We start from the raw sequence: 22,102 nt of genomic DNA, 5'->3' as shown, positions 1-22,102 counted from the left end.
TGTGGTAAACTGAAGCTCAAGCATGTTCGCTTGACATGCGAGAACCAATGAGGTTCATTCTCATGTTACGCAGCATGTTTGAGCTTCAGCAAGAGCCAATGAGGTTCATTCTCATGTTACGCAGCATGTTTGAGCTTCAGCAAGAGCCAATGAGGTTCATTCTCATGTTACGCAGCACGTTTGAGCTTCAGCAAGAACCAATGAGGTTCATTCTCGTGTCACGCAGCACGTTTGTTTATGTTCGCTGATCAATATTTATATGTGAATAAAAGCCTAAATTAAATCTTTTCATCCTATAAAGCGATCAAGTCTCTACAGAAAATTTGGACTAGACTGCTCAATTCATATGGATGAGTTTTACCATCTCTTTATGAACTTTTTAAAGCTTCAAAACGTAGTTGCTTAGTTGTCAATGGAGGGACAGAAATCTCTCCAATTTCATTAAAAAGATCTTCATTTGTGTTCTGATGAACAAAAGTCAGGACAGGAGGGTGAGTAATTAATGACAGAATTTCCCTTTAACTTAGAATCTGTTTACATCTGGTGTTAACACCGTTCTCGGTTAACTTTGGATGTGCTTCACATGATCTGCCTCATATGTACAGGTGGCTTTTCCAGGTTTAAAATGTGAACTTTGAACATTGTTTATTTTATTTAAGAGAATCTCTTGACCTACACTGATGGAACGTCTGCCATGACATCATTGCAACATTTGCTTTTGTGTTCTTTTTCTTACAACTAGTTGCATACTGAATTGTGATTGGCCAACTTAATATGAGATGCGTGCCGAGTGTCAGTAACAATGTCAAAACGGCTCTGACGCAGAACCTAAATTTACCCAAAACTTTAACAATATTCTTTTGTTGCCTGACTAGAACTGGTATTACCTTGAGGAAATGCAAATGGAGTTTTTCTCATGCAAGAACAAGGGAAAGAACGGCATCCTTCTCTTGCCCTGCCTGCTGTGCTGCCCTCTTCGGCCTGACTTAAAGCTCTGCCTGTGCTGCTTTGCTGTTGTCATGTTCTCAAGCCACGTGAACCTAAAAGAGAGCTCGCCGCTGAGTGCGTGTGAGCACAGAGGAGAAGAGGAAGATGAAGAGGAGGTGGAGGAGATTTCCTAGGAGACCTGGACGGGGGTGGTATCTCTACCGCTTGCTTTCATTAAAGCGGCAAATTGGCATCCCAGAGACCCAAAGCCCTTAGATCCCCCTGCTGATGTGTGCTCTGCTTGTTCTGAACTTTCTCCTCTGCTCTGTTTGTCTGTCTGTTTCTCTCTCATTCTGTTCTCCTCTCCCTTTGTCGTGGGAGGGCGAAAAAGGAAGGGAGGGGTAGAGCTGGAGAGAGGAGGGTGGGGTGTTTTGATCTCCATCCAGGTTTTGCCTCACGGTCTCAGACAGGAAGCTGCTGAATATCATTTTTCTTTCTCGCTTTCTACCATGCCCATTTTCTCAGTCTTTCTAGTTCAGTCTATCACTTTTCCTTTCTCTCTCCCTGACCTACCTCAGTTGTAGTTCACAGATTGCCTGTAGGTGGCGAATACACAAGCAAATGCAACAGTATAAAAACGAAGAGGCATGTGAAACTAAGCTAAGGTGAGCATTACTAATATTTGCCTGGTTTCACAGACAATGTTTAAGACTAGTCCTAGACTAAAAAGGCATGTTTGAGCTGTTTTAACTGAAAGCTACTTGCACTGACATATCTTTAAAAATGGTTTTGTCTCAAGATGCACACCAGTTGTTTTTTTCCTACGGCACATTTATAAAAAGCTATTTTAATCTCCTATTTGAACTAAGGCCTAATCCTGGCTTAATCTAAGCCCTGTCTGTGAAACCAGCCCTACATTTCTTAATACAAACCCTAAGTATTAAACTTTGGCGACTTGGCGTGAAACTTGACGTATTGTTTATGTTTTACAAATATAAATTATACCCCAAGTGGTGTGGAATTTCTCTAAAATTTTATGATTAATTTGTGGTTTACGTCGCTCAAATAGAGCGCTTAGCCAGCTACAGAGAAACTGGTAGCCAGGCAACAGACGAGTGACCAATTCTGAGTTGTGACATCACTTTACGGATTCTACCAGCACGAGAATTCCGGGCCGAGAACGGTTTGTAATCATTCCGTGCCATACCAGGCTCAAGTGGAAACAACTGGAACCGTTCCTTAACATTCTAAGAGCCGCTCGCCGCGACGGTGGAATCTTTCATTTTTAGGATTAGGAATGTGCAAAATCAGTATGAGATTTGTTTTGTTTTTTTGGAGGAGGAGGGGGGGGGGTGGCTTTCTGCTTCATGCAAGAGCCAAGACCTTGAGTGAAAAATGTGTCTGGTCCCGATCCAGTAATAATCATCAGGCAGCACTTCTAAATGTCTTCTCTTTTTTCTTCTCTTTAATGTTTGTGGCTCCTAAAGGGGAACAAGGAGACTGAGAGAGCCTAGAATGTCTAATTAACATCCCTTCACTAATTTCTGCTGTCAGTGGTGAGCTGCACAGTCAATAGCAGACAGATAAGGGTGAGATATGCTCAGGGCTCTTCTGCTGCCCTGAGAGATGGTGCTGATGAGGAACTGTGCTCTGCTGTCTAGTTTCACTCCTTGCTGTTGTTTTGGAGGTGGTAGAATGTAACAAGGACACTGAAGTTCATGATACAATGTCTTTTAGATCAGAGATGTCCTTTGCTGTGTGCAAAACCAATTCACCTGCTTACCTTGTGATCTGGACACCTAATGGAGAAGGTTTCTTCTTGAAACGTGCAGCCTGGAAAAAGAAAAAAAGGGAAGAATCAAAGGCATAAATTAGAAAATGCCATTGAAAACGCAATACAAGATCAGCTTGCACTTTTGTTTCTGACTAGACCCATCTCCAGTGGTGTAGCCACCACTTTCTGATGGCAATTTCTGATGGAAAAGAGCAATGCATGATGGAGGGAATCTAGTCTCAACCTCGGATGACATGCCACGGAGCATTCATGGATTCATCTGGTGCATATTGTCTAGAGCTGACGATATCTGCCACTTCCAGTTGAGTGCTAAAAGGGAATAAATAGTCTACTACTAATACAATTGTAGTAGGTAAAGTAGATATCATCACGTTTGCCTACAGCGTAAGAGGTGAAGTACTTAATAGAAAAATTATTCTCTCAGCACCGTTGTCAGATTTACCTACATCTAAACGTCACAGAAAATCATAAAAAGTATAATTGGTTGTTTTTACTTGTTGGTCAGAAACTTTCTGTCATGCTTTAAGTTGATATTATGAAAGTATGGTTTGGGAGACGAAGGGTGTGTTCACACTTGGCATGTTTGGTAAGATTAAAACGAACCCTGGTGTGATTGCTCTGTTAGTGCGGTTCATTTGAATAAGTGTGAACGCTGCCGTCTGAACCCTGGTGCGCACCAAACAAGCGGACCGAGATCGCTGAAAAGATGGGTCTCTGTCCACTTCCAAACGAACTCTGGTGCGGATGGACTGAAAAATTAATGCAAAACAGACCAAAGAAAACAACTAAACAAAAACGGGACATGATGGCACAATATGCGACCCTAAAAAGGACAGAATGCTCAAGCACACCTGTTTTTTCTCGTCATAGTCGTGATGTTGTCCATCTCAGTTCGGTACAGGTATCAGAACCGCGTCTCCTTGCAGCAGATCTTGGTATGTGTGTGTGTGACGGAGGGATTCCTGCCACTGTTTTGTCTCATTTACACATTTTATAAACTCTTCATGAGTTCTCAGCTGGTCAAAATACCATCAAATGTACACACAGTGTACACACATTTAGCCCAGCACACAGCATTGTTTTGGGTTTTCGGTAAATATACGTAATAAAAGCCGACCAATCTGATTGTGAACATATCCCTATGTCTTTAGGTTTGGTATCTTTAGGTTCGGTGTAAAAATGCCTATGTGAACGCTAAGCGGACCAGGACTAAATGTTTTTAGTCCCAAGTGTAAACACACCCTCAAAGGACTAGTAATTATAGATACCCAAGTATATATAATTACTAGTGTACTGGTCATTTGATTTTCTACTTAAAAAGAAATGAGAAATGTTTTTTTTTTAAAGAGAATTAAGAGATTTTTTCGTATTTTTTGGTTCATGGGTAGAAACATTAGTTTATGCTTTAATATTTGTTTCACATAGGCGGCCCTGAAACACCACTTTCAAAATTAACTCAATTAATTTTCAATAGGAGAGACGCGGCAGGCGAACCAAGCTTGTTCACGAGAATCCTGCTGCGTTGTCATGTACTAGCGGCACTTAGGAAACTAGAACTTTTAAGAAAAAAAAATCTATATTTTCACGGCTGATGAATGTTATTGACAAATCAAAGATGGCTTTATTTATACCCAATAAAACAGCATTTGGCTTTTATGTGATCTAAAACAACATGGAGGAAAGTAGGTCTATGATAATACTCGCGGTTGCTGATTTTAGTGTACTCATTTTATTCTCTAATTCTCATTTTATCTAAGAAAAATCTCAGATGCAACATGTTTTCACTCCCCATTACAAGCAACAGCAAAATTTATTATTTAAAAAAATAATAATAATAATAATAAAACTTTGCTTTAGTTTTTTACTGTAATAATTAGTCTACTGCAGTGTCTTAAGGCCCAATTATAGGTTGAACTTTGGAATTATGAACTGAAGCATAATCATATTAATGCCTACTATCGCTCTTCCAGATCATTTAAAGTCTTCTACATAGGATATAGTTAGGGAAAAGCCCAACTAGTAAAATGTGTATAAGTTTATTGAAAAAAAACAAAAAAAAAACACTTTAACTAATGTAAGTACCTCATCATAAATTATATCCTCCGCTGAATCAAGCCACGCATCGCATCTTGTTCTTCCTCTGAGGTAAATTTAAAGCTTAGGCTATTCTTCACAGTGCGAATTATTCCAAAAACGATGAAAAGTAAGCTTGGTGATGGGGATGCTTACATGTTCACATGTACCATATGAATAGCTTGCTGCATATATTATAATCAGCTCAGACGGGAACAACTGTACCTCTCATTGGTTTTTATAGATTACATGATCAGAAAATTTGAATCAAAATATTGAATCAAACTTTCAATAGACATGTCTCGTGTCTGTGAGGCAAGTATTCGCTGAGTTTCGGTTCATTTTTGTGTCGCGTTTCAGAAAGTTGTTCTGGACGGAGACAGAGATGGCAGAAAGTGCACTTTGTTTTCTTTTTTTTAACAAAATCATTATTGTGAGTGTATATTAATAAAAGTAGACTTATGTCTTACTCTTATCTGTATGACCAAAAATGACGATGTTATTTGATGGTTTTTTTTCCCCTGCTGTTACCAGGAAACAATGCAAGAGATCATGCCGGCGCCTCCGCCTACCCGAGAAGTGTGTTGTTGTGCTCTAAACAAGATGTAGGCTATTGGCAACAAATATATGCCAAACAGTATGAAGAAACGTTGTTGTAACTAATTTGCAGAGCAGTATATCAGATGAACTCTTATTCTGCGTGATAGGAAAGGCAGTATACAAAAGAGAGAATGAGTTGAAAGGGGGCATTTCAGGGCCGCCCACACATGCAAAATATAATATTAAAGTATAATCTCATTTTTTACCCATGACAATCTAGCTTAAATTTTATCATTATTAAGTAGAAAATCAAATGACCAGAAGGTACACGGAGCGACCTGCTTGCATACCCTGTTTTGTTTCTACAGAGCTTCATGTGGAGTGGAGGGTGGAGTCTTTGGATGGACAGTAAATATTGTAGACAAACAAACAGCACATTTCAATATGTCAGAACTCTTACCCATCTCTTTGGCGCAGACATAATGGTACCTCTGTGTACAGCTCTTCCAGCTGCAGCAGATGGAAGCTCCTTCCCCTTGGCACCTGGAGCATTTCTATGATGAGACAGAAGGCCTGAGGAGCTTCTCTCTAAATTATCGACTCTTTCCTTCACAGCCCCCTGAGCCACCACAAGTTGCAGATAATATAGTGTAACTAATATAATGCTATGCCCACTAGACTCAAAGTATATTATTAGTATCATTATCATTATTATTATTTGGTTCTTTTTGCGTATTAATCATTGCAATGTTATATTACACTGTTTGGAATGGAACCTTAATATATTGCTTACTGTTTAATGTGTACTAATTTATGAAAATAGTATACTGTTTCATACAGTAGTGAGCTACATCTCAGAAATACATTTGTTTTGATTTTTTTTTACATAATTATGTGTAAAAAAAAAAAAAAAAAGCGAATAAAAAAAGTATTTTGTTGGTGTCTAGAAAGAAGTCAAGATGATATCACAGTTGACTTTGTTTCCAGTTGAATTGTGGTGGGATACAATGTGGTGTATATAGTTATTTCTGAGTATGCTATTCCAGACATGTTCTGAGATGTGCTCTTGTGCTTGTCTCTTTTTAACAGTACAGGGAGTTATTAATGTAGGGTGTTTAATATAAATGAAACACTTACTGCATTTGCAGATTTCTGAACAGCCTCCTTCAGCCCAAAGAGTTTGCCTGCTACCAGGATTATGCCTGTGGTCCAGACAGCACAAGCTTCATGAGCCCAGTGCTCTTTCGCCTCAGCCTCCATCTGCAATCGCTGCAGAGCCATTCCACTGCCCTCCTCACCAGCAGGGGGAGAAGCTCCACTAAGTCTGCTCTGCAACTGCAGCAGTTTTTTGAATCTCATCCGCAAGGTGGGGCGGGTTCTTAACGGTTCCCTAATTGCCCTTTTCCCCCTCCTGGGATGCCAGCTGTGTCCTTCATTTGCACTATCTTGATAGGCGTCCTTCGCACATGCACTCTGTGAGTTGATCTGCTCTGCGATGCATCTGACCTCTGTTTCATTTGCACAGTTGCTATTTTGCCTAAAATCATTCCTGTGTGTTGAAGACAGCATTTTTCGTGGTATGCAGTCCTCAGGATAATAGGGGCCGCACAAGTCCCCAAGCTCTCTGTAATTTGCTGGCTTTCCACATAGGCAGCACGTTAGACACCTTTCAATTAGACTTTTGTTAACTAAGGGCCCCTGGAGCATTACTGAGGAGTTTGATACTGCCTTGGTAACAGTGACTAGATTTTTCAGTTTAGCTGCACACTTTTTTCTTGCCTGGCTGAGCATCTGTTCTTCCTCAGGCCTGTTGATGATGGTACAAAGAGATGCTAGCTCCAAAGGGCTGTCAATGTGTACATATGGTCTGAAAGAACATTTGCCATCTCCTAGTGCTGGATGCAAGTCTGATAATGTCCCCTTCACTGTTGGGGGGAGATCATTGCTGCATTTTGTCTTGATCTTAGGTCTCCTCACTACAACTTTGAGGACATTCAGAACCTTTTTTTTCGGGCCAGCCTTTTTTTTTCCCTTTACTTTGTCATCTTCTGTTTGACTTGAGAGTTCCTCCTGTTTCTTTTTGAGTGATGGCCGCCTGCCTCGTTTGGGTTTTATTTGTGGTAAGCAAAATTCTGTTGGTGGCTCCTCATACTGTGTCTGTTCACCTGTTTCTGGTAAAGAGAAGGAGGGTGGAGGTGGGGGTAATATATCAGTCTGGTTAGGCTCCTGTTTCTCAACAGTGGGGATGCTTTCTTGTGGTTCAGTGCCTTTTCTTCTCCTCTTTCGTTGCTTCAGATGCATCTCGTGGTTGTTTTTAATGGCTCTCTGTTTGGCTAGTCTTGGTGTGTTGATAACTAGGCTCCCGGCCTCCAGGGCTACATCTGGTGCATCGCTGCTCTCTACGGTGGCCCACGTTCTCCTCTTTTTCCGTGGAGTTTGAATTCCTGTGTTTTGGGTCTCTTGTGTACTTATTGTGCTTTCGCCCTCCATGTGAGTCACCTCAGGGGCGTTCATTGTCTCCTTCGGCTCTGGTACCTGTGGCACTGATTTTGATATTGATTCATCTGGTACAATGTCTGGTTGAATATTTAAAGGTTGCTTTTTGGACCCTGGGGATGTGATTTTCTGAACCATTGCCTCATATTTAAGTCCCCTGCCTTTCCGAGGAGGCAAATATTTGGTTTTAGTGGGACACTGAGGAGGTACAGAAGGCATGTCACTTATGTCATCGGTGGGAGGGTTATCAGCGGTTACAGTGGTGCTTACAGATTCTGCTTGCAAATGTTGTCCTCTCTTTCGCTTTCCCTTTGCAATACAGACTCCTGTGACTGTATCTAATGCGGGCTGCTGTGTCTTGACTTGACTCTCTTGCACACCTTTCTTCCTCTTTTTGGTGTCTGATGATGGTAAACTGTATTTTCTTTTGATGGAAACAATCTCTTCATTTGGTTGTTGAAGTGAACCTGTAGAGACATCCTTCTGCTTAGGTAATTCAAGATTTGAAGATTCGGTCTTACATGACTGATCCACAGTAACATTCTGTATTTGTGAGTGTAAGAGCATTGCTGAAGGTGTCTCATTTAATTTATCACTCTCTTGCTCCTTATCTTCAGTCAACTTTTCTTTTGTTTGTTTTCGTGATCTCAGCACCATGGACTTTTGATCTCTTGCTAAAGACTTTACACAACTGCTTTCTAGAGTGGACTCCAAAGTGGAACCCGCAGTTTCATCCTTAGTGGTGTCCACCACACCAACAAGTGTGTCCATAGTTAATGCTGTGCTCACATCTTGCAAAATAAGTTCATGTGTTTCCTTGGTAAGGTCTTTTGTAATCTGAATATTTTCATCTCGTTTTATTGATTTTATCTTGGAGGTGATGCCTCTTGGTCTACCTGGACCTTTAGTTACTGACCCCTCAATTGGCTTTGACTCTGTGGTGGTTTGACTTGGTTTTGGAACAAGCATTTCTCCTGGTGAAGCCCCAGGCTTTGAGCCTTGTTTAGAACCAGATTTTGGACCAGGTTTAGGACCTGGCTTTACTCCAGGTTTTGGACCAGGCTTTGCATTTTCTGTGGACCCTGTGCATTTTAAACTTAGTTTGGGACCAGGTTTTACACTAGGCATATTTTCAGGTTTAGGACCTGGTTTTGGACCAGGTTTTGAAATTGATATTGGACTAGGCTTTGGACCAGGTTTTATAATTGATTTTGGACCAGCCTTTGGACCTGGTTTTGGACCTGGCTTTACACCTAGTTTTGAACCTGGTTTTGGACCAGGCTTTGGACCTGGTTTCCTTCTCTCTTGAGGACAGACCTTTGGGCTACTTTGTGAACCGTAGGACCGAGTGCACATCCGCGATGGTAAACTCTCTGTCACAAGTTTCTGTGTTTGACTACTAATATTCTGGTGGGCAGTTTCCATCTGATCAGGAATAAGAGCGCTTTTGCTGGAGGGCATACTGGGATTTTGGGCAGAAGGTGGAGCACTGTCTCCTTCTACACTTAGCTGCCTTCTGATTCCTACACTTGAATGCATTGGTCTCCTCCTGCCCCGTGCATGTTTCTTACCGAACATTCTTGTATGTGCAGATGGGGCCAAAGGCTCTGGTTTGGCTGAGGGAGTCACTGCACTGGGACAGCTTATCCCCGGTTCCATATCCTCATCCCCTTTCTTGGGAGAGGGTGGGGTGTCCGCCCAAGATGGTGCAGAGTGCAGTATTGACTTGCCTGGCAACTGAGGAGAGTCAGGCTCCAGTACCTTTGCATCACTACGATCAATGTGATGATCCCTTGCCTGAGCCAAAGGTGTTGTTTTCTCATTGAGAGCTGAGAAGCCACTCTTGGCAGTGTGAGGCTGAGGTGCAATGTCACATATGGTTGACCTCCTTTCACTGCCTCTGTGTGGTACATCCTGGTTAAAGCTTTCTGCAGATTCTGTGTTGACTTGTGGCATGTTTCCCATCTCCTCAGATGTACTTGCTCTATTATTAATGACCTCCTCTGAGGTTGTCAGATTCTCCTTTTCATCTCTCACCTCAGTGGAATTATGGGAGAGGACAGGCGGCTGCTCCTCAAGGGTGTCCACTGGTCCCTCAGTGCATGTGAGGCTATCTACTGAATCCTCACTCTTTGAATTTTCTTCTTTATCTGGCAAATACAGATTAGTGCCTGAATTGCTGGGTGATGTTTTCACAAGCATTTCAACAGTGGTATGTGGCTCTGATTTGAAATGTTCTGATTTTATTTCTGTGTCTTCATTACATTTGTGATTGAGTTCAGAAAAACAGTCCATCTCTTCTGAGTTTCCTTTATCTAAACTGTATTTGTTTTGCAGACCTTGGTAAATATTTGTTTCTGTTTCATATGAGTAACCTTCCTCTAATACTGCTTTATTTATTTTATGAAATATAGAAGGACTTTTCTCATCCTCCAACCACTTCTCTTGCTTTTCAGTGACCTCCCCTTTGCACTCGTGGTCTGCAGACATCTTTCTTTGTCCAATTTCCTCTTCATCAACCATCCTCTCAGTCCATGCTGTCTCCTCAAAGTTCTCCTTTAGAGTACTCTCTGAACGCTTTATGTCTGGTGGTGAATTACTCTCTTGTTTCATAGGACTTGGAGCTGTTACACTGATGGGAGACCTCTCATCTCTAATGCAACAGAGAGAGCTGTTGGGCTCCTCTCCAGTCAATACTCTCTGTACTCTGGGGTCACAGTTGAGATTATCTTCAGAGGCTACACTCTGGAGACTTCGAACTGAGTCACCTGACCTAACGGATACATCATCAGCTGAGTTTAAGGAACAAGTGGACACTGTGTCAAGGCTGAGACGCGGGTGTGTCTGGGTGTGTGCTTGACCTTTGTCCTGACCAAAATAGTAATAGCTCCTGTCCATCTGCTCCTCAGTGCTGCTAGAGTATCCTCCCTCCTGTAGTTCTGCTGTCATGGACCTGGGAATGCTATATGCATCAGATGGAGGAGGACCATGTTGGTTATCAGGACAAGATGACTCTTCCATACCCTTTAACTGACCTCTATAGTCTTCTCCCTTTTTTGGATGGTTTCGCTTGCTGGTCTTTTTGTTAGCCATAAGGGCCTCTGACAGCAGCAGCTGCTGAACATTGTTAGAGATGTTTTCAACCTGAGATGTCAGGGCATTGAGGCTCCACAAACTGGGGTTGGACAGGAGCTTTTCCGAGAATCGTTCTTTCATGGAGCCAGAGTAGCTCTGGGACTGGTGGTTCACACTGGGTGATGAATGGGTATTAGGAGGCATCAACATATTTTGGTCTTGCAAACTTGTGGACGAGGAAGCTCCAGGATTAATGGGAGGTTGGCCATATTGGAATGAGTCAGGATTTGGCATTAAGGGGGATGGTGTAGAGTTATATGAGGGAGATCTTCCCACAGACCTTGCAGGTGAATGACTGGAACTTGGACTGCAGGTCTGGTAGTATTGTTCTGGTGACCTTACAGAAATGTCTGTAATGCAGTAGTTTTGCTGAGGCTGATTGTAGTGCTGGAATTTCTGAAGGTTCTCCTGTGTCCCAGACATTCCCTGCAGGGAGCCTTGTTCAAATCCAGATCTTGAGGGAGTTTGTTGATAACCATAATTATTCTGAGGCCTGTATCCACTCTGCTTTAGACTGCTGTGATTGCTGAGTTGTCTTCCGTACTGTGCATTAGTTGGTATACCATAGCCTTTGTAGCCATGTGGCATTGTATTACATTTCTCCATGTAAGATGATGAAGATGAAGAAGGGGGCTGCGAATGCTGAGGGAAATGGAGGTGGCCCTGTGGATACATTAAAGGAGATGGTGCTGGATTGGGTGGGAGGCCCTGTTGATGGGAACTTGTATAGGTTGTGGCAGAGGACTGGGAGGGGAGATGGCACTGACTTTGAGAGATAGCTAGCATGTTCTGCTCTAGGTACTGGGATGACCCACTGACCCCAGACTCCAGCCGTCCCACCATGTCCTGTTCAAATTGGGTCATCTGAGCTGACTCATCCCATTTTTGCTGCAAGTGACCTTCACTAATATACTGTGCTGTGTATCCAGGGCCCATGTGATTGCTGTAGCCAGCCTGCATGTGCTGGTTTGGAGTTTTGGCTCCTCTAAATGGTTTTTTAGTCTGAGTAGCACTGCTGCTGGTGTAGACGGGATAGGTCTGCTGTCCATAACAGTCCTTAGAACCTGCTCCCGCTGTTGACAACCCTGCAGCAGCTAGAGAGTGTTGCTCATAGCCCTGTCTGGACTGGCTGTGATGATGTCTATAACTCTCAAGGCGCGATAATTCTTGGGGTTCCTGCTGGTAGCAGTGCTGGTTGCCATGGAAACCACTCCGCTCTCTGAAGGACTGCATGACTCCGGCTAGGGGGCTCTTTGGAAAGAGAGAGAAAAGATAGAAAGACAGAGGCTGTGCTTAGTGGCTTTGTGTTCTTATCAGTGATCATTCTCTCATTCAATTAATTTGAATTTATTGCTGCATTTGTCCTAAAACAAATCACATTATAATGTACACATCATTCATAAAATCAAATCATATATCTCTCAATGAGCACTATAAAATTTTACTCTCCCTTACTGCAGCTGCAATCAATCATTATTGTATTATTTTGAATCTGGGAATCTGAGCCTATCTATTCCACATTTTGGTGGTTTCATCTTCTGTGATAATATGTGCAGCTACATTATTATTATTATAAATTTTCTCAAATACACGTGATGGTTTTAAAACATGTATTCACAAGGACCATGCATACAAACAAACAAAGCATTTTATCATTGGCTCATTAAGTGTTTTATTAAAATAAATGATATTCAATATTGTGCATGTGCAATAAGAGGATTCTATTATTGGTGTTACTCAGAATTTGTGCTATTTCCGTATATCTTGCTCAGTAATTTGATACAGTTGGCAATGTGATATTCAGGTAATATTCTCTTCTCAGCAATGACTTCAAAGTAGCAAGTGTGTGTTTTGTAGGCATAGATGGAGGCTGTTCTATTTCTCCACTCCAGTGCTGTAGGCCTGTCGAGGGATGGCCGCCTAGTCCCATAAGACACACACATTATTCATCTCACTAGCGCACTGTCTGAAGTCATCAGGCCCAAGAGCAACGTGCCCCCCTCTTAGCACCCTCCAAAGAGGCCCCACCATCCACTACTGCTTCAGTTTTGCTTGTTTGCTGCTCTGCTTGTTTACACAGTGACCCAAATAAGACCACTTGGGATCTATGTTTTAAGCCTTTAAAAATGCAAACAGTATGTGTTGAATTGTACAGGCTGGCCAGAGTGAGCAAGTGACATGATGGATCTTGCTTCCCCTTTCACATATTAAGTTATCCCACATTAAATTTGTTGCAATACAAAGACTTTTTTGTAGAATCATTGGCATTCAGATCATTCTGCTTGAACATATTGCATGACAGATCCACTGTGTGCAGCTGATTAAAGACTTGTGTGGGGCTATGTTGCTGACACAGCCAGAGATCTGTTGAGAGCGTGGTCTAAAAGGTACAGTAAGTTTTCTAGGTCTGCTGAGAGGGCAGAATTTGTCTCATGGGGTACCAAATAATGACAAAGACACTGTTACTGTAGAACTTACCATGAGTGTACCAGCATGGACTGGCCCATATCCAGAATGAGTCAAAATCTACGGCAATAGTGCTACAAAGTAGGTGCGAATTGATGACAACTTTAAAAAGATGCATAGGTAAAAATGATATTCCTGTTACTTGATTTGTAGGTGTTGTTTGTCGTCATTCTCCTCCATGTTGTATTTTTGAAGCTTGTTGAAGCAGAAAAAGAGACTGTGGAGGGGTATGTTTAAGCCAGCTGTGAGCTCAATGAGCTTCTACGTACTTTAAGGCAGAATTCCCCAAGAGACTTTTACTACAAAATTCACTACAAAATCATTCATTAACAGTAGTGACTGCATGTATAAATAGAGTGTTCTCTGTTCTATCTGCATGTGTGTTTACCTCAAATGCAGTCAATAAACTTTCTTTCTCTAGAGGCCTGTTTAACTCTCACTTTCAGATCGAGCGTTGGACAGTCATCTGACTCAATTATGCATTTACTATGGATTGTATAGGGAATGTGGAAATATCTAAAATACACAAATGTCTGGGTGAGATATATTGAATGGCTCATTTTAGCCTTAAATCAAAGGCAACTTTGTCCAAACTACATGTGAACTACAGTCACTTATGTTGAAGGCTCTATGAAGGCTGTGAGGCAGTATAGTTTGGAGCATAGTCAAGAGCTATATTAAAGGGGACATATCATGCCAAATGCACTTTTTTAGCCCTTAAATGCATTTTGTTGTATATTTGGAGTGTTTAGAAGTACAGAAAATATGAAATTATTCTCTTCAGGTGCTTCGTTGATATCTTTATATTCTGTTTTGGTCATATTTTTCAACCTGTTCCGATTTTTCTGTTATCTATGACGTTTTTTGAACTATTACGTCACAGTATTTGCAGCGGAACTGCCAAATAAGGACATTGACTTCCGGCCCAACACTTCGAGCAATCCGCCATTTTTATTTCTCGCTGCAATTTTGTAGTCCAAGCTAAAGGATGCAGAAGTTACGAGAGGGTAAGTTAAAATGTTCGGTTGTTGGATGTAGTAACCCACACGCTTCATTACACCGTTTAATGTAGATGAACTGCCGCGCTTGTTACAGGACGCATGTTTAACTGAAAGAACGAGCAGAGAGAGAGACCCGGTCGCGCGCACGCTCACTCTCTCTCTTCAGAGCCAGGCGAAAGTTTAAACAAGACATCACCGTCTCCAAACTAGACGCTGTCTTGCTCTCTCTCTCTCCCTCACACATATTAATCAAAATAAATCGACACGGTGGTAAAAGGTCGGAAGACCAAAGTTTCATGTGTAAATACAGTACACACCATTGCGATACATCCATATGAAGACGTTGTTCTACAGGTTCGTCGTCTTCATTTTCATCTCGCTCCTGCTCCGACTCTGGCTCGAACATGTAAGACTGGCTGGACAAGTCTTCCGTTGTTGACATTTTGTTAATAACGTGTGAATAAAAAGTTTCTGTGCCGCTAGATAATCGTATCTCTGCTATCAAACTACAAAAATGGCCGAACGGGGTGGAGTTGAACCGAGTGTGGGCGGGGTATGAAGTGTCTCAATTGTATTTAAAGAGACCGCACCAAAACGAGTTGCTCTCAGACGCACATCAGAAAAGGGGTAGAAAAGGGGCCTGTGGAGCTATAATAATGAGGAATTCAGACCCAAGCATTGCAGTTCCGCTTTATATAGACTACAAATGTATGATTTATATGTAAAAAGGAACTATTTAAAAGCATGATATGTCTCCTTTAATACAAATTCCTTGTTTTAGAAAAAGGTGAAGAAATACTCTCACACTATTGGATTTGAGAAATAATAAACCAATAAACAAGCTCTCTGGCATTTTCTGAATCCTTCATAAAACAGCTTAGTTATAAGATTGAAGGGCACAATGCACAAGACAGACAATTTGCACATAAGGAGCTTTCAACCAAAGCAAACATTAAGTCAGGAAAGAAGATGCCAAGGAAGAAGGAAAGGAGGTTGGAGTGAAGGTCAGGGTAGGGGGTCGATTCAATTTCAGCGCAGTCCGTTAAGGACATGAACTGATCTTGAGGACCAAATTTAATCTGTTTCCTGCTAGACCCGCTCACAGATATGCAAGTTAGATGCGTTTGTTTAGTTAAAACATGATTCACAACCTGAATCCAAACTGCATCACATGCAAATATTATGTTCTAGGGATAATTTAGGGTGAAACAATTCTTATACAAGAGTGTCGGTTTTCCAGAGATGGCTCATATTGCTTTGAATGGTTCACACTGGCCTGAAAGATGCTAATCAGATCGGAGGCTTTCAACTGGACTGTCTGTCTTGGCCAGGCGTGAAGTCTATCTCTCTGAGATGTCATTTTGATTGACATCACTGCGGCTTTTTACTGACCTTTGAAAGAACAGAACCATACCGAGAAACAGCAGTCTCCGGAAAATAAAGGGTTAAAGGCATTATCCGCAATGGACACCTGGAATGTCCAGAACATTCAGTTTTTCTTCACAGTATTTCAAAAGTTGTTGGTTTACTCACCAATTTACCTCCAAAATACGGAGTAAATAAGCATATCTATTACATTAAGCATATTATTACATTAATTACAAATGTATTTTCCAATTTAGTTAAAATGTCCCATGTATAATGTATAATTTTCGATAAAATTCCTTTGCTGTAAGCATTTCCATGTAAACCATATGGTACACTTTGGTGTTCCATTACTTTTTTGTTTGTTTGAAAAATATGACAGCATCATTACATTAACACAGGATAAAAATAGCAAATTTTAAAGGCATCGAAAGTCAGAATCCCCTTAAAATGGTGATTTATGGCCTATATATATATTGCACCATATATATATATACACACACACACACACTAATTAATGACTAAAAATATGTATGTATGAAACATCTACATTTTTTTTACACAAATTCTTTAATTAATGTGAAATGTAAGATTATTAGTAACCATTGGCGTAGTTTTTATACATTTTAGTTTTTTTTTCTTTCATATGTTTATTATAACATAAACTCACAAATCAGTTTTAAACTGTAGTTACACATTTTTAAAGAGTTTACTCTATACTCCATTTGTGTCAGTAGACAGTGAAAAAAAGATATGACTGCTTATAAATCTTTTTTAGGATTACGTAAAATCATCTCATATGTGGCATTGTCCAACATAATTCAAATGCCTTTTTACTGACAGCCTCATCATTAAAAAATCATGAGTCATAATATCCACAATGTGATGATGCGTCTGGCTGCAGAAGCAGGCGATGCTTTTGAATGACTTGCGCAGAAGACACAAATCCCCCAATTAGCTTAGAATTGCACTCAACACCTTTTTCCCCCCAGAATACTCTTTGCTGCTTCTTCTATTACGAGGCTGCAGAGAGTGCCCTTTAAATGCTAAAACCTGCCACCGTTGGCATGACGACGCTAAGAGGAGTGCAAAAGCAAACCTGCCCTCCCTGCAGTGAGGTGCCTGGTGCCCATTTCATCTGTGCCAGCCGTGCCCAAGGCATCACACCTCAGGGGTCTGAAATGAGAGCTGTTCAGAGACAGTGCTGGGTAAGGCATAGTGAGAGCCCTCTCCCTGTGATCGATTTTTAGTCCGTGCATTAGGGTGTGTGATACTAAGCGAAAGACGTGTGGTGTGTGTGTGTGTGTGTGTTTGTGTGCGCAGGTAAATCAGGTCTAAAGCTCCTCTCCGAGAGCCCTAATGCCCGAATAAAACCTAAATAAGATTGAAGTGCATGTTTGCACCAGCACGATAGGCTTTAAGCTGCTTTGTGGCAGACTAAAGGAACACAAATGCCGACTGCTGATGACGCACAACATCTCTCAATTCTCAGATGCAGAGAACGACCGATACGGCTACTGCCGGTGTGTGCGCATATAACCAGGCACAAAGTATCTTGGGAATTGCGACTCTACATTTTAAAAGAAAGAGCTGCTTTAAATTGGGTTGCGGGGCTGATTGATATTCTTCGGCAGGTCTGCGTGTGCATGAGAGGGCATTAGCAGAGCAGAGGGGTGAGATGCAGCAGATGTAGAGAGAGGGAGGTTTTGCGGCAGGTGAGACTCTAGTCTCCCAGTGCTGCGCTCCAGTGAAGCAGCGCTCAGCTTTGATCTCAGCCTCTCTCTGCTGCAGCGCTCCGCTGTGGCCACGCTCTCGACACCCCAACCCACACTCACGCTCGCTGCGTTTCGTTCTCCCAGTGCATTTTCCGTCCCGAAGATCGCTTACATTGATCTTTCAGACGGAATGAGAAGTCTCAAATGCTGGCGTGCCGAGGGATTATTTTCTTTGAAACAGACTTCATCAATAATGCTGGTACAAAGGCACAATGACATTACTGGCCTGAAATGCTATATGCCTTGCTGCGCTCAATAAGGGCACAGTCATTTATTTCTCCCTGTGAGGCACGCCACTTTGCGCTTGTTCCTGTTCTGTGCCTCTTCAGCTCGGCTAATTTATGATGCGAAGCGGTCGCAGTGTCACTCACGCCACCGATATCTCTTTCACACATCTTTTCTTTCTGTTTCATATCTCTGCACCACACCCCTGCTCAGTCCAATTTTGGCTCCACCTTAACTACAGATTAACCTTTCTACCCTGAAGCGGAGGACACGCTGGCTGTGACCTTGAGACGACGCTGTGTGTTGTTGCATTCAGGAGCTGCAGTGGTGACAGACAAAGGCCATGGTTCAAAACCAAGTAAGCTGCCTACCTAGACACATATTGGGGCTCAGTGTTTCTATGATTCCCAAAAATGCTGTCTCGAAGGCTGCTACTTAGCTCAGCTCAGTACGTGGACATTTTGATGCCAAAATATTCGGCATGAGGCTATGATGCCCAAACACGTTGTTTGCATTGACAACTCACTACCTCTGCTGACCAGATATGCAAATTTTATGGTGAAAAATGCCATTTAGGTAAAGAGCTTTCTCTGGAACTATGAGATGAACATGATTTCACCAAGTACAACATGTACCTATATCAACATCTTTGCTGATCCTGGAACAACATTCCAATCAACCAATCACATTTTACCGTTTGTTGGTGCTTCTACATCAGTGTTATTCACCTATCATTTCCCTCTGGTTTTAGGGATATGTTATGGGTAGGGTTAGGTTTAGGGGTTGGGATAAGGTTAGGACAAAATTTTCAGACAGGAATGTTGTTCCCGGATAAACGAAATCTGTTGATCCAGGAGCATGCCTTACTTGGCAAAATCACAGTGACCATGCCTATGATGTCCCAAAATGCAGAATTTACATTTGGTCCCCAAATATGCTGTTCAGGTTGGCAACTCACTAGATTTTGAGACAGAGTCCATGTTTCTCCACACACCTCAGCCCATTATGTGTTTCTCCATCGCATTTTCCTTGTGGCAGCTTTCTACTCTTTAATTTCTATCAGCACACTGTTTACCTCCCTGCCATAACCGTCAGACAGGTGGTTTTAGTGGAAGGACATATCAGTCATGGTATTCTGTCTGAGCCAAAAAATCAGAACTTCTCTGAAGCTAGGCCACAAGATTTTGAGTAGCATATCTTCATTTCGGCTCACACCCCTCGGAGAGAGAACCGTCAGAAAGAGAGCCGCTCTGCTCCAGCAATGACAGCTGACATGGACTCTCACTTGGCTCTGGCTCTAAGGTTGGTGTAAATGCAGGATGAGTGATAGAACTGGCTGGAATTCAAGATTGCCACGTCGAGGATTGTGAAATAAAGGACATTATAATACAATTAAAGGAGAAAAGAAGAAATGGGTGAAAACAAATTGAAGTATACGTGACAAAGTTTGGGGGGTAGCAGAGGTGTGCATGCTGGGGTCCTTTTTTTTGTGACTGAACCTCGGGCAATTCTTGGAAGGTGCCCTTGATGTTCCCGGTCTATTCATTCTCCATGTATGTCATCTCAACTCTCTGCCTTATCAACCACCATCCTGTTACCTGAGGAATGAGCAGGGGAATTTTCTAGCTCTGAAAGTCCAGATGGGCTGACACTAAAAGCCTCTCATTCAGCAATCCACTGACAGTATGGATGAAATCAGAGCAGGGTGAAGGGATAGACTGCAGGCAAAGTGGGAATGAGATAGAAACCGAGGAAGGGAGGAAGGGATGGATGGTTGAATATGGAATGGAGATCATTATTGCAAGCCAGTTTTGTCATTGATTTCCCTCCCCCTCTTTTCTTTTTGGCATCCTCATCTAGTGGAATCAAATTGACTCTGGGACGAGGCTCACAATGTCTTATAGAATCCTGTTTGGGATCTATTGTTTGGCTCCTTTTAGACCCTAATGCTGACCGCCTCCACACGCCTCTGTGTTTACTTCCTTCCGAACGCAAATGCACACATCCACGCAACAACATGCTCTTTGACAGAGCGCACAAGCCGTTCTATCCTGCCGAGCCTGGGGTGGGTGGTGGAGGAGAGGATTTGCTCTTTGAAAAGTGTCCACAGATTCGATTGCTCTGTCAGAAATGCTTTCTCTGATGCTCAGAGAGTCCATGGCTTTGCGAATGAGGTCTAAGACAAAGGGACGTGCAGGCTTTGGCATATTTATTTCACACTCTTTTTAATTCTCTTGTTTTCCTTTTCTCTTGCCGTCTCTGTCTGCCCAAACCTTCTGCGCCGCTGTCTGCTAGGGGTGTGTGGTGGGGGAGTGTGGACAGGGATGGGTGAGTGAAAATGTGCCGGTGGATCTCAGCCAAGCCAGCAGAGGGCTGGGGGAGACGGGATTCTTTGTTCTTTGTTGATGAAAAGCGGCATTGGATCTCATCTACCTCAGCCTGACATCAGGGCACTTCACAAGCAGCCAGTTCACCATGATTATATTAAACCCAGGCCCAAATTACTCCAGTCGCCCTAATTAAACTTTAATTCCCAATACCACACAAATTACCTGCAACGTAATTGAGCGAATCGTCATGGTTTAAAGAGGGCTGTGTTTTTCGACTGCGAGATAAAGGGCCTGGATGCAGGGATAGACTGAAGGTCATGTCCTCCTGCTGGGAAAATGTCTCTTTCTCTCTCTCCTTTTTTGAGTGGATAGAGGACAGTGGTGTCCGTGCTGCTTGGAAAATGGAGCAGTCAGCTGTGGCTCCTGTCTGACTCAATGTGTCCTGCACCTGGGTGAAGACTACACAATAGCACTCCAGTTCTCTGTCTCTCATCTGCCTGTCTCATTCTGTCGCCCTCTATACCCTTTTAACGCAGTCCTTGTGCTAGTATTCTTTCTCCAACAGATCTCATAAACATCTTCAAATTTCTGTATTAAAGCTACACTGTGTAATATTTTAAGTTGATTTTTAGCAAAAAACACTTTGTTCTTTCAAAATTATACGTTCTCATTAATGAGTAATCACTTCAACCAACTAATTAAGTATTCTCGTAAGTGTATAATCTGCCATTTAGAATACATACGAGCAAGTCGCTCAAATGGCGGAAGCCATGTTGCGCATCCATCTTGAAAATACATTAGACAAAGAGGGACATACCTGGAAATTCAACTTCGCCTTTCGCGTTTTTACACTCAGTGGCACCGTGATGAATGGGAGGGGTGGAATGGGAGGGGCTAGAAAGTAATATTCAGTTGATGGTCATACAATTTCACCGCTAGATGGGAGTAAATCCTACACAGTGTAGCTTTAAGAAATATAAATTATGTCATTGATTTAACATTAGGACAGCAGGGGCCGGTTGCACCAGCTGTGTGTAAGTTACAACTTAGCTTAGTTTTGACGTAAATTTTTTGAAAAAAACTTACGCACTACTAAATATTTTTGCTTTGCACCATTAAACTTAGTTGAAGCGTAACTCTTTGTATGAACTAAATATTTATGGAAGCCTCCGATCAGGAGTAACGGTTGGAATAAAATAGCAGACAGACTGAACTGCATCAATAATCTCTTATTTTACTTGACAGAATTCTTTAGACACACTGTATATGATAATGCTGACATTTACACTTGCAGAACATTGTGTGAAAGATTACTTTGTTAGCGGCTCCTCAACATGTGTGCATCTGTCCCATCGGTCCGTGTTGTGCATGCCAAATAAAATCAGTCATAATCAATAAATGTCATTTATTATGTTTTTTGTATCAGTACTTATTTATTTATCCTTATTCATTTAGTTTCAAATACAGTTTCTGAATGTTATTTACATATAAAAACACTTATGTTATCCATGATTAAGAATCGTATTTAAAGGAAACTTATTTTTACCGTTAGTAACGGGAGGCAAAAGAAGTTAGAATGAAGGATAAACTGAAATTCACAGCATTTCAACACAACTTCTGCTCACGTATTTGAAGGCTGCTATTGGATAATTGAGGGTAAACGTCATATTATGTGACTACGCATTACTTTACGGAGAGCTTACAGCCTACTAGCTACATTCTGCCTTAAGAACAAATGGTGCAACGGAATAAAGTACAGAGTTAGTTACAAACTGGCTAGTAGTTACTCAGCCTCTAGTGTGGACTTTACGTTCCATCTTAAGAAAGAACTTACAAACGGCTGGTGCAACCCTACCCTGGTGTGTAAAACCTCCCTCAAGCATTTCAAGACCCATTCAAAGAGTGAGCCTTGCTTGTTTTTTTCACCCTTACATCACAAAAAAAGTGTTTTCTCAGATTTGAGCTTTGAAAGAA

At 41.9% G+C, this 22,102-nt stretch overlaps 1 protein-coding gene across 2 annotated transcripts in view; it reads right to left on the bottom strand.

Moving 5' to 3' along the window:
• Positions 1 to 22,102, bottom strand: part of rai1 (retinoic acid induced 1) — a 57,432-nt gene that overhangs the window by 1,852 nt on the left and 33,478 nt on the right. The window contains exons 1-4 of one of the 2 annotated variants that reach the window (XM_084118342.1): positions 13,445 to 13,504; positions 6,473 to 12,217; positions 5,796 to 5,889; positions 2,711 to 2,760 (exon numbers count right to left, since the gene is read on the bottom strand). In XM_084118342.1, the coding sequence (XP_083974468.1) occupies positions 2,711 to 2,760; positions 5,796 to 5,889; positions 6,473 to 12,217; positions 13,445 to 13,447 (5,892 nt within the window). In that variant the 5' untranslated portion in view covers positions 13,448 to 13,504. Of the gene's footprint in view, positions 1 to 2,710; positions 2,761 to 5,795; positions 5,890 to 6,472; positions 12,218 to 13,444; positions 13,505 to 22,102 lie in introns of those variants that run through there. The other variant, XM_084118343.1, reaches the window with a different exon arrangement.

The sequence above is a fragment of the Abramis brama genome (assembly GCF_963993115.1).
Source record: "Abramis brama genome assembly, chromosome: 1".
Classification (NCBI taxonomy): Eukaryota; Metazoa; Chordata; class Actinopteri; order Cypriniformes; family Leuciscidae; genus Abramis; species Abramis brama.
The sequence above is the reverse complement of the archived record's forward strand: the minus strand, read 5'-3'. Positions and strand labels throughout refer to the sequence as shown.